Below are 18,211 nucleotides of genomic sequence, written 5' to 3'. Positions count from 1 at the left end.
GTTCTTGAAGCAAAATCATGACACGAAAACAAGTTCAAGTAAGATCATCACTTGAAATAAGATTGTTATAGTTATAGAAATTGAACCAAAGTTTGAATATGATTATTACCTTGTATTAGAATGATAACCTACTGTAAGAAACAAAGATTTCTTGAGGTTGGATGATCACTTTACAAGATTGGAAGTGAGCTAGCAAACTTGAAAGTATTCTTGATTTTATGAAACTAGAACTTTTGGAATTTATGAAGAACACTTAGAACTTGAAGATAGAACTTGAGAGAGTTCAATTAGATGAAGAAAATTGAAGAATGAAAGTGTTTGTAGGTGTTTTTGGTCGTTGGTGTATGGATTAGATATAAAGGATATGTAATTTTGTTTTCATGTAAATAAGTCATGAATGATTACTCATATTTTTGTAATCTTATGAGATATTTCATGCTAGTTGCCAAATGATGGTTCCCACATGTGTTAGGTGACTCACATGGGCTGCTAAGAGCTGATCATTGGAGTGTATATACCAATAGTACATACATCTAAAAGCTATGTATTGTACGAGTACGAATACGGGTGCATACGAGTAGAATTGTTGATGAAACTGAACGAGAATGTAATTGTAAGCATTTTTGTTAAGTAGAAGTATTTTGATAAGTGTATTGAAGTCTTTCAAAAGTGTATAAATACATATTAAAACACTACATGTATATACATTTTAACTGAGTCGTTAAGTCATCGTTAGTCGTTACATGTAAGTGTTGTTTTGAAACCTTTAGGTTAACGATCTTGTTAAATGTTGTTAACCCAATGTTTATAATATCAAAATAGATTTTAAATTATTATATTATCATGATATTATGATGTACGAATATCTCTTAATATGATATATATACATTAAATGTCGTTACAACGATAAACGTTACATATATGTCTCGTTTCAAAATCATTAAGTTAGTAGTCTTGTTTTTACATATGTAGTTCATTGTTAATATAATTAATGATATGTTTACTTATCATAATATCATGTTAACCATATATATGTCATCATATAGTTTTTTTACAAGTTTTAACGTTCGTGAATCACCGGTCCACTTGGGTGGTCAATTGTCTATATGAAACCTATTTCAATTAATCAAGTCTTAACAAGTTTGATTGCTTAACATGTTGGAAACATTTAATCATGTAAACATCAATCTCAGTTAATATATATAACCATGGAAAAGTTCGGGTCACTACAACTTGATTCCCGGTTCCTTTGAAGACTTACATTATGGTTCGAGACTCTCTGCTTCATTTTATTTGGTACGTTATTCGAGATTATATTTAGCTAATTTGTTCATATTATTTGCTTGAGGTTTGAGAAGTTAATTTCGGGGGAATGCAAGTGGGAGGTATGGTTGATATTTACTCCAAATTGTGCCCATGCTAGTTTTTGGTTTGTTGGTTATTCGTTTGGTTCTACATACATGTTGAAGAAGTTATTATATGGTAGAAGATTATTTTCTAGTTCTATTGCTTGAGGATAAGCAAAACTCTAGTGTGGGGTGGTTTGATATCGCATAATTTATACACGTTTTCCTTAGCGATATCGATCACATTTTAGTCCACTCGGATATGATTTGGCAGTTATTTTGATGATATTTAGAGCGTCTAAGTTTAAAGAGTTTATTGTAAAAGAGTGGCATTTTATAGAGTTTTTGAGGCATGTTGTTGATCGATTATTATTATTGGTGCTTATGGGTTGGAAATGTTAAGTACATATCTGGTATGCTGGTTTTAAGTTAGTATTAGTGTCAAAAAAGTGCAAAGAAAAGTGAGAACCATAATACGTTGAAGGCCGCGGCGCGGAGACCTAGGCCGCGGCGCGGTAATCAAAAGGTTTCGACATCATGAAAGGGTTTAAAGAAGGGTCCAGAATTAGCTATATGTCGCGGCACGAGAATCTAAGCCGCAGCGTGGTGATTGACTATTTTCAAATTCAGAAGAGGATTTAAGAAGGTCCCAGTTTACGTTGTTTGTCGCGGCGCGGCGGTATGTCGGTCCAGGTATTTTTGGCAGGTATTTAAGGCCCGAAAAATACCCTAATTATTCATTCTTGCATCCAGACGAATTCCAGCAGCTTTTTGACGAAAAAGGGTGATTTTTGTGAAATCCCAAGATCATTCTAACGCATCAATCATTCCGGAAACGCGTCTCGATCCGTTCATCATTCAAGAACACAATTTTTATTAGGTTTAATTCTTATCATTATAATGAATACTCTTAATTGTTTATTTGTGATTTTGATTTTAGCCATGGTTGGCTAAGCACTTTAATATTTGTCTAGATTGAATATTCGTATGTGTTTGGATGATACTTTAATGTTTGATTTGATTAATGCATGATAATTATGAGTTTTGATTAAGAACCATTCTTGTGGGTGTTGACTATTGTTACTAGTTGATTAGTGATCTTGTTTGAACAAAGGGAACCCTGTTTCAATTCAGTACACTAGTTTCCAATTGATTTGTCTTAACCAATTGGGTGCTTACTGGACCAAGGGGGTAAACCGGGTAACATAGATTGAACAAAATAGGGGTGAATTGTGTGGAGCGAACGCGTAATCAATTGAATCTTAATCTTATAATTAGTTAATTACTAAGTCACAAACGAAAGAGGTCTTTGGTGAAAGGGAACCCTAAGCCAATAAATCCTAGTTTGACGTGTTTGCTAAAAGAGAACTCTGGGTAAACTGACTCTGTAGTTGCATGTATTGATAAATTGAATTAGTGCTTAATAACAAATTATCTGACACTGCGAATAGGAGATCTAGGCGAACATTCTTTTATCTATTGAATTCAAATATTTTTACTTTTCGTCGAGTCTGCATTTATTTTCCATAAACTTAAAAACACAAAATATTGTCTTTTACTTTTAATCAATCTTTGATTTGGCTAATCGTTAAATAGCCACAAAACAAATTATCTCGTACTTTCAATTTTCATAGATTAACTTAGTTTATTTTCCTTAGTTGCAATCTTAATTCTCACGTTTAAACTGTCCTTGGAACGATTTCGGAATTACCAACTTAATACTATTGCACGATCAGGTACACTGCCCGTTAGTGTGTAGTAATCTTTAACCCGACATTTTCCAAGATAAATTATATACTAGATTTCACACATCACCAATCCAGAGTTACAAGTAATGCAGCGTGGTCTTCAATTTCAATACCTCTTCTAGACAAGTTCTGATGAGTAGGTAACCTGTCTAACGATAATCTCCACACACAAAAAAAAAAAGGTTAATTTTTTGGGAAATAAATTTCACCCACCTTGTATGTGTTTCAATCGAAGAAAGTAACAGCTCATCAATGCGAGCTCTCGTGTAACTAATTGAATAATCTAAATCCTTTTAAAACACCCATTGCCATGAATCTTGGCCATTTGAGAAATCGAAGAAAGTAACAGCTCATCAATGTGAGCTCTCGTGTAACTAATTGAATAATCTAAATCCTTTTGAAACACCCATTGCCATGAATCTTGGCCATTTGAGAACACTACATAACCAAGATCACAAATCAGGTCATGAAGTTTAGCTTCATTCCTTGCACCTATATCTCTAGGCCACAACCACTTCCAACCATTAATTGAACACCTGTCAGCAAGAACACAATTTTTATCGACTTCCGAGTGACATAATCTCCCGTTCCTATCTTTTAAAGCACTGCCACCTTGCCAATTATCCTTTCAAAATCTAATTGTCCTCCCATCACCTACATTCTCAATACATTAACCGGCAAAAGCTGTTTTCGATTTACTTTAACAAAAGCTCGGATGATGTTAATCCAAGTGCCGTTACCACTTGTCTGATATCCCTCAAAATCATTGAATGTTACATATAGCGCCATTAGTCATTACCCATAGAGAATTTGGCTTAGACAAAAAACGTCAAATCCATTTGAACATGAGCACATAATTAAAGGCACGAAGACTCCCTACATTCAAGCCCCCATTTTCATAGGAGGGTAGAATTTGATTCGAATTAACACAATGCATCTTTTTGTGTTGCTTGGTACTTCCCAAAAAAATGATGCACGAAGCTTTTCAAGTTTATCAAGAACCGATTTCGGACATTTAAATAATAATAAATAATACACTCCTAAACTTCCCAAAACCGTCTTTATGAGTGTAAGATGCCCTCCAACGGATAATAAGTTAGCTTTCCAATTAGATAACTTTTTAATAAACGGTTTTCCAAATCTTTCCAATTCGAAATTAAATTCATATTTACACCTAACGGGAGGCTAAAGTATAAAAAAGGAAACGTAGCTTTAGAACACCCCAATTCTTGAACGAAGCCATTCAATATAACCTCATTGACACCAATACCATACAAGTGAGATTTAGCCACATTGAGCTTCAAATCCGAGTATGAATGAAACGAACTGAAAACCACAAGCATATTTCTTAAACTCTCATTGTTCCATCTGGACAAAACAATAGCGTCATCCGCATAAAAAGGTGAGAAATAGTGATACCCGGGCTACCGATTCGAATACCATGGATTGCACCCGAATCAACTTTAGCTTTTAATAAAAGATGAAGTCCCTCTATTAATTACTATTAAAAAGGACTTAATGGGTCTCCTTGCCAAAGTCCATGATGTAATTGGAATTTGGACGTAGGACTTCCATTAACTAATACCGAGGTGCGGGCATTAACAATGCACATACGAATCCATGCTCTCCAACGATCCCCGAAACCTAAAGTGGCGAGCATATAGTCTAAGAAATCTCAATTAACTGTATCGTAAGCTTTTTCGAAGTCAACCTTAAAAATCATCATCTTTTTCTTCTTCTTTTTGTACCAATCTATCAACTCACTAACAATCATCGACCCATCTAGAATTTGTCTTTCTTTTATAAACGCGGATTGTTCTCTAGAGATAATTTTATCAATTACATTTGCCAACCTGCTCGTTAAAATTTTAGTAATTATCTTGTATTGAACACTTATCAACGAAATTGGTCTATAATCCTCTATGCAAGAAGGATTGTTAACTTTCGCTATCAACGTAATGAATGCCGAACCGGCGCCCCTCGACAATCTATTCGATTCGAAGGCTTCTGATATACAAATCTACCTTGACCAACTCCCAATTTTGCGTGGTTGCATTGATTTCCAATTAAATCTCAATTTTCCTATATTTAATATTTAATCATTCTAATAAAATGTATTCATTCAGTCTTATTTCGTTCATGCTTCTCACCTGAGAAGTATTTCAATAACCTCCTGAGGATCAGTAACAAGTACCTCCCTTGTGGTCAGGTAGCTACATTTTTTTTTTTTTAGGAATTTCTCATCTGTAATGTGAAAGTAAAATTCGCGTGATAAACTTTTTTTTTCTTCCGAAAAACACAAATTTAAATTAAATTATATCAAGAGATCTAACTAACCAGTGGCTAAGTCTTAATGTAAATATATTAAAAAGATCCAACAATCCATATGAATTCAATTGATCTAGCAATATCACAATTACCAAGTGCATCAATACAACCTTTGAAACAAAGCTAAAACAACCTTTGAAACAAAGCTAAAACAAACTAATATGACCTAATATAAAATCATATACTCGATGTACGACAAACACACCAACTCGTGAAGCACTTCAATCGAAAACCTCATTTCAAGTCTTCACCAAAACGATACGTTCATCAACAACGAAGAACTAAACACAACAGGAAACTCACCGCAAGTTTCTACCAAAATATGGACAAAAAGTCACTCAAACTACATCCAATAAATCCGGATCACCACCATATTCCCAAGATCCAAATTTTGTCTTCGGTCCACAAAACCTTTTAACTTTCTTTAAGTATTTTTTTTACACATTTTTATCAGTACAAAATCACCAATGAATACACATTTCTAACCAACGATCTCAAATATCTTTGTCTTATTACTAATGGAAACATGTTTGCTTTATGTCACAATAAATCCAAATATATACTACTACTAATTAAACAGAATATAAAAGTTGTAAGGTCTTCCCTGTTCGAGTTACCCGGGAAAAGTGAGTAATTCGACCACATACTCTATTGTACGCATCTCATCCGGAATATTTCCTGACTGCTTCCAACCCTTCCCTGGCCACCTCAAGATTTGAACGACCTCTTGCAAGGATGTCAGAGCTCCACCCAATCACTGAACTATCTTGGGATGGTTAATTAAAGAGATTAAAGTAATCAATAAAATATGAATTTTTGTAAAAATAACCCTTAGACTATCTTGGGATGGTTAATTAAAGAGATTAATATTGACTTTTTGGTGGCTATTATTCAGATGTATAAAATATTTAAGCAACTTAACGACACCGCTAAAAACCAACCTTAATAAAATCCCTAAAATATTAATATAAAAGAATGATAAATAAATAATAAATATTATATAATGGATAATAATATATAAATAAATAAAGGAGTATAATATAGCTAGTTAAATAGATTATATATTGATCGTTAATGCTGCATGGAACAGGAACAGATAAATACCCACAAATGCTTATATATTGATGATATAAATGGAACAGGAAACAAAGAAAAGTTTATCACAATCACAATAGTTATATAAATTACATTCATTCAGAAACACAACACTCACTCTGAATTAACATTCATTCACAAACACAACACTCACTCTGAATTATATAGTTTATGATATTATTTTTCCAGCATCTCTTGAAATTTGATAAGGTGAACAAACCAAATGTGATAAAACGAGTTACATGAATAAAAGATCTTCATCAATCTCAACAGTTATATCATTATGAGGCTTAGCCACCATATATTCCCAAAATAAATATGTTTCTGTTGAGGAATTTGGCTAATCTTGTTCAACTCCTCCTCACTCAATGACCAATCAAATATCTCTAAGTTTTGCTTCATCCTTTCTTGGTTGAAACTCTTTACTACAAAGCCTACACCTTGTTCGTATAACCATCTTAGCGAAATCTGTATATTTCAAGTGATCATAATTACGTACGATACAAAATTAACTGAAATTAGTGTACGTCAATACATGCCATGAGAGGTGGATCTACAAGGAGACAGAGGTGCCCCTTTGCCCCCTAAAAAGTTTCAAAACGTGCAAAAAGAAAATAAAGATGAGATCAAAACCTGTGCTACTGACTTTCCTCTGAATTTAGCAATGTCTTGAAGAACATCTGATTCTATGACACGGTTGTGACCCCATGAATTACCGCCTGCTCCTAAAGGCGAGTAACCAGTGAGAAGGATGTCATGTTTTTTGCAAAATTCATTCAGTTTTTTCTGCTGCCAAACTGGATTCATTTCAACCTTCATCATCCACATGATAAACAACGTTAAGGAGATATAAATAACTAGCATATATTGGCTTGATTTTGGCTTGATTGCTTATTGCTTAATATATTTAAAAGATAACTCAAGAGGTAGCTTCAGGGCTGGAGCTAGAAAAATTGATTCTTTTTCTTCCTATAGATATTTAGTGTTAATATCATTTACAAATTAATAAGGTTCTCTATTCCATATATAGTAATTTCATTCTTTTTTTACTAAGACATAATCTAAATTTCTTTTTCGGCTGAGATTATATTGTTTTTCTATAATAAATTATAAAATATTAAACATAAAAATTAAGCCTCAAAATTGTAAAATGGTAATTCCGTTGATTTTTTTATTTTTATTTTTTTTATATATGATAGTTGCAGATTTAGCTTATTGGAGAGTTGAAAGTCACAACATATATATCTCTTTATACAAATTAAGTTTTTGACAAATGATTAAATATATATGTGATATTTAGCTAATAAATTAATTGTTGAACCTAAAACTCTCTATTGTAATGTGATAAACCGATCAATATGGGTATAAGTAATGAAATAATGAGCGTACTATTGTCACCATATTAAGTTCATATACAAAATATATTAATTTTTTATTTTTTATTTTATTTTTTATCATTGATCGACCCATTATACTTGTCGTCCATGCCACCAAACCTGTCAATGCGTTTTCTTCACTAGGTATCCCTAGTCTAGTGGAGATCCAATTTCAATCCTCAATATATCAAGGAACAAGATAATGTATAAAACATAAAATAAAATAAGGAACGAGATGATAAATGATGAACCTGGTTGACAGCGGGAGGGATTTTAGCGAAGGAAAGGATTTGTTCAAGTTTTTGAGGGTGGAAGTTGCTTACACCGATGGATTTGGTAAGTCCTAGATTTTGACAGTTTTCCATTGCTTCCCAAACTTGCTTAATATTGATAGTTGATACCCACTCATTTGGAATCGGAAATTTTGACTCCTTGCATTTAAGAGTTACTGGCCAATGAATTAGATACAAATCCACATACTCAAGTCTCAGATTCCTATATATAAGTTTAATATTCACTTTAATAGACAAACCTTTCATCCATAAATCATAACATATATACCAAATTACCAATAACACAAATTAATTAATAAGTGATTTTGTTTCATATAATCACATTGTTCGTATTGTTTATGTGTTAAAGGCAAAGTTGATCAACAATCTGTTGCTCGGCTACTCTCGGTTTTACCGACTACTCCCTATAACAGTTCCTTATATATATATAAGGATTTTGCTAACGACACTTTTTAGGGCTGTCGTTAACATGCATTAAATAATTGTATCTAGCAATTATCAAATAATTATTAACTGACAGTTATCAAGATGTACAATAATGTAAAGCATGTTAACAACAGTCTTTAGAACCTTCATTAGTTAAACTCTACAGTATATAAAATAGAAAAGATATACTCAGTATCAATGATGATAAATTAAAAAGATTTTTGACACAATATATACACGGGAGGTCCGGAGGTGGAGCAACCCAATCGACTGCTCGGGGCACAGGGTTTTCAGGACGTCATTTTTTTTATTATATATATTTAGACACAATCGTAGATTTAAGAAACATGATAATTAGGAAAACACGGAAGGTGAAACACAATAGACCTAAAATCAACAATAAAAGGCTACAGAAAAAAATCAAAGTCTACTAACACTCTAGCAAGGCCGAAATGGCTTATTTAAATAGCTTATATTATTTGTTAGGGCTTAGGGGAATTTTTTTTAAATAGTTTATATTATTCGTTAAGGCTTCGTTACGGTCTAACATCATTCTTTTTAAATAGGTTATATTATTCGTTAAGGCTTCAAAACCTTTTTTCCAACTCGTTCTAGATACATAAATTCTCAGGACCAACCCTGAAATTATACCTCAACGACACTATAGTAAAACAAAATATAAATAGTTAAACGACTATATATGGCCAATGATAGAAAACATGAAAAAATAATATATAAATCATGCATGAAGAGGATTAATTCGTTATGTCATCTTACTTTAAACTCTGCTTTATGGCTGGCAACACAAGGTGGCCTTCAGTAGCGGTACACCACAGTTTGGTCGTAACAAAAAGCTCGGTTTGCGACTTTATCAAACCGAGTCTCAAAGCTTCCTCGATGGCTTCTCCAAGAGGTTGTTCAGTCCCGTACACTGCTGCAGTATCGAAGTGTCGATAACCAACCTTGATGGCTTCAATAATTGCAGTTTTCACGTTTTCAGAAGTGATATCAGTCGTCGATCTACCCAAACCCATTCCGATCAAGGGAATTGGTCGTCTACCATTGCTAGAATTTATGGTCGTCTCCGGGATGCTAATTGCCATCTTCATCTTTCTCAGTTTTGTTGGTTGAAATGTGTGTGTGTTTTGGAAAGCTTGTATATGTGATTAATTTATACTACTCGTAATACATGATGATTAGTGGGGTTAAAAAAATTCTTATTAATCGTAAATGCGAACTGTACATACGTAATCTTTTTTATTTTTTTTTCTTGGCAAAATATTTATATATACATATAAAGATCAAATGATCCAGAGATACAACCTTGTAATAGTTCAGACACAATTGAAATCCGACCCTAACCATTGAAGCTGATCACTCTACACTTTTCAACGCGAGATTAAGAATGAGCAATTGAGACCAACCGCATTTGAATGTTAAATACAAACATACACAAATATCACCGGTACACTAATCTAACAATAAATATACACTCGATCCCGAAACCCAAATTCGCTTCCAGCACTCTTCGAGAATGCACATACATAGTTATCAGTGACTACATTCAGCTGATTAAATATCTGTATATAACTATCGTATATGTACTAAAAATACTCATGATGATGTTATGAAGATGATTTATCTTTTTTTTTTTTAATTAATTAAGGTTTTGAAAATGATATGTTATCTTTTTATCGAATGCTAATGGCAAAATTTTTGTTTATTTTGGCTTGATAAAATTATTTTGTAACATCGAAAACGTAGTTTTAAAGTTGTATCTGTTTTTTCAAAATTAACAGTTTTCTTAAATTAAAGAAGTTAAAAATAATACACAAATAGTTACTTTGCGGAATTAATTAACATACATGTGGTTATCATTTTTGATAAATGAATGTACTTTCGATAAATAGGGTAAGCAGGAAATGGAAGAAAAGGTTTTGGATCAAAGAATTGTATTTTGTGAACAAAGTTACACTTTCTTGGGATCTAAAAATAAATAAAATGACTCGTCTTGACTTATTCAACATCAAGTCAATGGGGGTAGTTAATGTTAGAAAACAAAACCATAAACAACAAAATAGGAAATAAAGGAATATTTTGATAGCGTGACTTTTGGATCATAAAAAAAGATTCTTCATCATTTCCATGTATAGGATATTACATGCCAACACATGATTCAACATTCAACATATACATGAAATCAAGTTCACAAAGAGTCATCAAAATAGAATGATTTCTCTTTTATAATTTTTAAATAGAAGGCTCCATGCCTCTTCTACTTTTATAAATGTAAAACCTTTGTAACAAGCTTCTATATGCATGTATCAATTCAAGTGAATAAATCACTAATCAATAATATTAATATTAGAGCTGACGGTGTCGATCTTGAATCAAAACACTCGTATTTAGCTTCAATCGTTTACCGAAATTATGGTTCCATGTCAGAAATTGACGGTAGCTTAGATATACAGAAGCAAAAAATTAGCTTCCTGAACTAAACTGACATGTCAAGAGATAACGGTAGCTCGATTACTTATTGTGATGCTCATCAAACCCCTAAGACAAAGTCAAACAAAACACCGCCAGAGGTGGGCAACATATATCTCATATGATAAAACAAGAACCACTATCGGTATCCGCAACAACTACTAAGGTGTACACAATGTGGCAAGACAAAGCATATTAAAAATATGTGCTTTGAACTCATTAGTTACCCCAAATAGCGGAGTCACCTGAAGCCTAACAACGTTGCAAGTACAGATGCAGCAGAAATCGACAGCAACCGTGCAGTCGCCTAGAACGATGCTAATAAAGTTGGCTTGAAAAATAACAATCCATCTCAAAAAACATTAATATAGCCCTAATCCATCTCAAACGACAAGAGGTATTTCTAGCCCCAATACATCTCAAAAAACGACAAAATGGGTGAGAGAAAAACCCTCATAACCTAAGTCGAATATAATTACTATCATGCGGCTGGAGCAAAAAAGGAACACCCTAATCGCTTCAAAACGGCCGGAGCAAAAAATGCGTGCCTAAAATCGGTCGGGAATGAAGCAACATGGGAAAATCCTAATCGCTTCATGTGCCTTCAAGAAATAATCTAAATGGGAAGACTGTGATGACCCGGGAATTTCCGACTAAATTTAAACTTAATCTTTATATAAGCTCGACATGATAAGCGAAGTCTGTAATGTTAAAGTCTCAAAATCCTTTGAGCTGCGTTCATGTATACATTTGACCTTTGACCATGCCCGACGATTCACGAACAATTGTTTGTAAATAAATATGTATATGTAAATGTAAGTATACGTATATTAAATTGAAATTATAAAATATAATTTAAACATTTGAATTAAATACGTAAAATAGAATACGTAGTAATTGAGTGTAAATTTAAAATGAATCTATATATATAACTATAAATTCTATGATTAATTATTATTATATGTGTATTATAATATATATATAATTTATAAATAATAAATATTCATTAAAGGCTATCATATTATATTATGTAATTAATAATATAAAATACAATTTAAAATATAGTTGTTGTATTAAAATTAATATCTTCATTATCAATATAAATATAAATATTAATATTAATATTAATATTAATATTAATATTAATAACAGTATCATTAATGATATTATATGAAATCTGGTACATTTGATTTATGATTATTATTTAATATTATTAATAGTATTATAAATATTATTAATATCATCATTATTATAACTAGTGGTAAAAATTAAAATTTTATTTATGATTAATATTGTATTGTTATTAAATTTTGTTATTAACATCAGTATTATAAATATTATTGTTTTAATAAGAGATTTGATACATGTAACTTGATATGTCTTAATTATTATTTGTAGAATTATCAAATATTATTAATACCTAAATCATTAAAAATAATTATTTTTAACATTAATAATATTATTATTATTATCATTTTATTATCATACTTACCATGATTTATTTTAATCATTATTATTAATATAATAATTATTAATATTATTATCACTATTTCTATTATTACCATTAGACTTAATTTGATTAATAATATTATTTTTTTTTATTATTATACTTATCAGTATTTTTATAACATTAATATATTTATATTTAATAACTATTAACCTTATTATTAATTATAAACAAAATGATATACAACATGAATTTCGGGTATGCATCATAATCAAACTGTTTTATATTTTTGTTTATGTCTCAAAACCAATACGTAATACACGAATTTAATCAGATAGGGTTAAAAATCGTTAGCCATCATATTCAACTTTTTTTTATATTTTTAATTTATTTTCTGTACTGAGGGTAAAATTCTGTCGACCAGCGAATCCTTTTATAAACGATCCAATTCAGTAATAAGTGATACCATTTGATTTTACATTATCAACTATATTACAAACACATGATTACAACTTTAAAACTTTGTAAATTTTATCAAAAACACGATGAACACAAGAAATACTCTGTATATGCAACTTTTTGGTGAAAACGCGAAATCGAAATATTTTTAAAAATGTAATAAAGCAATCTTGTTAGAAATCCTTCAAGAAAACTTTCTGTAAAATCTAAGTTCTCAATTCCTTGTATCGAGTTCCAATTATAGAGTCAAAGTTTAAAATTAAATAGTCAACAGACGTGTTCTTCATAAAAATTTGGCTTTGTGTTGATGTTTCTGATCCAATTGATAATTCAGACAGTTTCTTGGAACAATTTGGAAGATATTTCATGAAGATGGCGAGTTCTCAAAACATCTCTATTTTAAAAATTGAAGTTGTGTTCTTCATTTTTTTTTCTTTTCAGCGACTGTTTTGATTTCTTTTAAATTCTCGTTTGTTAATTTGTTTAAAACATGTTTTAAAGGTTTCTGTTTCTATTTTAAAAATCATATTGAATCTGGTAACTCAATTGGGTAATTACCGAATGGAATTGAATCACTGTGAGGTTGAAGAAGGAGAAGGAGGAATACAGAAATAAATATTAAATATAATTGGAATTCGAATATAATCAGAAAAGCATAAATGGCAGAATGGTTTAGAGGGTTAGCGGGTGAGCGAGAGGTCATGGGTTCGAGCCCGGTCGCGTGCAAATCTTTTTACAGAATCTTTTAAAGGGTATACACTTTTTATTTCTTTTTATTATTATTATTATTATCATCATTTTCATGATTATTATTATTATAACTATTATTATTATTATTATTGTTATTGTTGAGAAGTATTATTATTAGTGTTAAGTTAATTATTATTATTATTACTATCATTATTATGATTATTTGTAGAATCATGATTTTAAGTATTATTTTGATTGTTATCATTATTATTGTTAATAATATTATTACTATCATTATTATTAATAATATTACTAATATTATTAGTATTGTTATTATTAGCAATAACATTATTATCGCTACGATTATTACTAAGGTTATAAATATTGATACTAAAATCATTTTACTTATTTATTTATTACTAATACAAAAATATTTTAATTTAACACATTAACAATTATAAATCACCTTTTTAATTTAATATTAGGTAATTACTTCAAATTTTTGAAAATAAATATATTTAACTTATAATGAGTTATAAATCATTCTTATTACCATGTTATTAACAATATAATTAGTATTATCATTAAATGTTATTAGTATTAACATTACAAACCTTATTATTATTAGTACTATCTTTACCATTAATATTAAAATTATCATTATTATTATTATTATTATTAGGATTACCATAACTTTTACCATAATTAGTATTATTTTTTATCATTATTATCATTAGTACTATTAATATATCAAATGTAGATTTTTCATATAAAAATATAATTGTGACATAAAACCTAACCATATTAATACTTTTGTAAGAAATGTTAATTATCTATATAAAGATAAATATATCTAATTAAGTTATTAATAATACACATGATATAAAATAACAAATAAAATCACTAATAATATAAATATTTGTTCGATTACCATTACGTGTATTAATATACATGATTGAATAATAGGTTCGTGAATCTGAGGCCAATCCTGCATTGTTCGATATAGTCATATGTATTTTTACTACAAAATACATTAGGTGAGTTTCATTTGCCTTTTTACCCTTTATATTTTTGAGCTGAGAATACATGCGCAATTTTTATAAATGTTTTACGAAATAGACACAAGTAACTGAAACTACATTATATGGGTGAATGATCGAAGCCGAATATGCCCCTTTTGCTTGGTAACCTAAGAATTAGTAAACCGATCTACTAATTGACGCGAATCCTAAAGATAGATCTATTGGGCCTAACGAACCCCATCCAAAGTACCGGATGCTTTAGTACTTCGATGTTGTTTATATCACGTCCGAAGGATTTCCCGAAATGATAGGGGATATTCTTATATGCATCTTGTTAATGTCGGTTACCAGGTGTTCAATCCATATGAATGATATTTTGTCTCTATGCATGGGACGTATATTTATGAGAACTGAAAATGAAAATCTTGTGGTCTATTAAAATTATGAAATGATTATTTATGATAAACTAATGAACTCACCAACCTTTTGGTTGACACTTTAAAGCATGTTTATTCTCAGGTGTTGAAGAAATCTTCCGCTGTGCATTTGCTCATATTAGAGATATTACTTGGAGTTATTCATGACATATTTCAAAAGACGTTGCATTCGAGTCGTCGAGTTCATCAAGATTATGACTAAGTCAATTATAGTTGGTTATATTATGAAATGGTATGCATGCCGTCAACTGTCGATGTAATGAAAGTTTGTCTTTTAAAAAACGAATACAATGTTGTAAAATGTATCATATAGAGGTCAAGTACCTCGCGATGTAATCAATTGTAATGTATTCGTCCAGATGGATTAGGACGGGTCGTTAGAAAGTAAAACTCAGTAATCAAAGTTTTGGGGTTAAACCTTAGTTGCTTATCTAAAGTGAGAAGAATTGAGAAGAAGCAACCACATATGTCTACTGAATCCAAGCCTTACCCTACGTTCTCAAATAACACCCATAATTCCTATAATACCCCTAATCCTTTATATAAAATACAACAATTTCCCTCAACTCTGAGTTTATTGAATGAAGTCACAAAAACTCAATTTTCAAAGGACGACATTTCATATGCAAACCTCGTTACAAATAGAAGGCAAAGTAACAAGTGGATCTATGATTACGGTGCCACAGACACCATGAACTTTGAAAAATCTGATTTTTGTTTGGAAGAAACACCGAGCAAAAACCGAATTCAGACAGTCACGGTGGAATTGTTTAATTCAAAGGGGCGGGAACTATTGAAATTTCACCAACCATAAAATTATCAAATTGTCTTTATATAAATTGAACTTGTCTCACAAAATATTATCAGATAGCCACGTCACAAAGGAATTAAATTGCACGGTATTACTTCATCCAACATGTTGTGCACTACTAGACATCCAAACATAAGGTATTATTGGTCGTGGTACTGAGAGAGGAGGTCTCTACTATGTTAACGAAGTCACCTGACAAGGTACGATGATGTTTGCTCATGGAAAATCAAGCAGGGAGGTTTGGTTATGGCATATAAGGTTAGGTCACCCCTCCGAAAGTTATTTAAATCTTCTTTTTTCGAAATAATTTTCACCAAATTCCGTTCTAACTTGCGAGACTTCTATTATGGCAAAAAGTCATAAATGTACTTTCAAGCGGAGTAAAACGAGGAAAAGTATTTATTTTTTCATTAATTTACTCAGATGTTTGGGGTGCAACTCCAACTAACATGGGATTTTTTTTTTGGTATTTCTTATTCTTTATTGATGATTTCACATGAATGACTTATGCTTATTTTTTTACAAGTAAATCAGAAGTATTCGACAAATTCTTTATTTTTTATACGATAATTCAAACTCAGTTTTAAAGAAGCATACAAGTTTTAAGATCAGATAACGGAGGAGAATTCATAAACACTTATATGAAACAATTATGTCATGAAAAGTAATTATTCATCAAACTTCGTGTGCTCATACCCCTGATCAAATTGGAGTAGCCGAAAGGAAAGATCCGATTTTTTTAGAAATAACTCGGGCCTTACTGAGAGAATTAAATGTTCCGAGAAATTTTTGACCAGAAGCACTTGCCACGACAACCTATCTTACTAACCGACTTCCGACCAAAATTCTTAATAATCAAACTCCACTTCAATCAGTATCGAAATTTTATGAATTCCCATCTAATCTTATCACCAAACCTAGAATATTTAGTTGTTCTGTCTTTGTTCACATACCTAAACAAGAACGAACCAAACTTCATTCATGTGCTAGAAAATGTGTTTTGTTAGGTATGGAGTCAACCAGTAGGGGTATGTGTGCTACAGTTTGAAAAGATGTCACATGTTCACTACGATGAATTGTGACTTTCTTGAGACCGGGTATTATTATAGTTCCAACACACAAGTTAGGGAGAGTGAAACTAGTGACATTATGAGTTGGTTGGAGAGGATTCCCTCATCGGAAGAAGGTAATCACAATAATGAAATATCTAGACAAACCGAAGCTGAGAAAGAAATACTGGCACAAGATGAACCAGAATGTCCAAGTCAGGCTGAAGCAACTCGACAAATTCTAGACGAAACAGATAGTTCAAGTCATGAATTAACTCAACAAACACCAAACGAACCACCAAGTTCAAATTCGGAATCAACTCAAAAAAGATCAGTTGAACCAGCTCAAGCAGGTCATGATGAATCGAACGAAGGTTATGTACTTCCTCCGAGAGCTAACAGGGGAGTTCCGCCTAAAAGATATGATCTCAAAAAAGAAGCTCACAGATCGAGATATCTGATGGCGAATGTTGTCAAAGGGAAACTTTATTAGAAGAAGCAAAGAAATTCAATTCCGCGATATACTCTGAAGAAATACCAACTTCCATAGAACAAGGCTTAAAGTCAAAGAACTAGAGAAAGGAAATGGAAGCTTTGAAAAAAGTGATACTATAGAAAAATGAATTCTTCCCCGAGAAAAGAATCCAGCAGGATGTCATTGAGTGTTTACAATAAAACACAAACCAGATGGTACAATTGAAAGATATAAAGCACGACTAGTTGGCAAATGATATACTTAGAACAACGGGATAGACTATTCCGAGACTTTGTCACCGATGGCTATAATTGACACCATTATAGTCCTCTTCTATGTGGATGCAAATAGAGGATGACGCCTTCACCAATTTGACGTAAAGAATGCTTTTCTACATGGCGAGCTCAAAGAAGAGGTCTATATGGAAACTCTATCAAGATTCGTAGGAAAATTTAAAAACAAGGAAGTTCGTCACCTTAAAAAACCTTTATATGGTCTGAAGCAATCTCCTCGGACCTGGTTTGGGAAATTTACCGTAGCCACGAAAATATGGCTATAAAAAAAGTAATTTAAATCACACAATTTTTCTCAAACAAAGGAACTAACTGATAACTTTCTTGATTATCTATGTCAATTACATGATAATTATAGGAAGTGACAAAGATGAATTTTTCAGCTGAAAAGAAAATTTATCAAACGAATTTAAAATGAAAGATCTTGGA

General features: G+C 31.4%; 1 protein-coding gene across 1 annotated transcript; it reads right to left on the bottom strand.

Annotated features, from left to right (window-relative positions):
- Positions 1-6,790: 6,790 nt before the first annotated feature.
- On the bottom strand, positions 6,791-9,715 carry LOC139843499 (D-galacturonate reductase-like). Its single transcript, XM_071833598.1, has 4 exons — positions 9,390-9,715; positions 8,145-8,388; positions 7,151-7,330; positions 6,791-6,985 (listed from the first exon to the last, which is right to left on the bottom strand). The coding sequence occupies exons 1-4, from the start codon at positions 9,713-9,715 to the stop codon at positions 6,791-6,793; spliced, it is 945 nt and encodes a 314-aa protein (XP_071689699.1).
- Between the last annotated feature and the right edge of the window lie 8,496 nt (positions 9,716-18,211).

The sequence above is a fragment of the Rutidosis leptorrhynchoides genome, chromosome 4 (genome assembly GCF_046630445.1).
Source record: "Rutidosis leptorrhynchoides isolate AG116_Rl617_1_P2 chromosome 4, CSIRO_AGI_Rlap_v1, whole genome shotgun sequence".
Taxonomy (NCBI): Eukaryota; Viridiplantae; Streptophyta; class Magnoliopsida; order Asterales; family Asteraceae; genus Rutidosis; species Rutidosis leptorrhynchoides.
The sequence above is the reverse complement of the archived record's forward strand: the minus strand, read 5'-3'. Positions and strand labels throughout refer to the sequence as shown.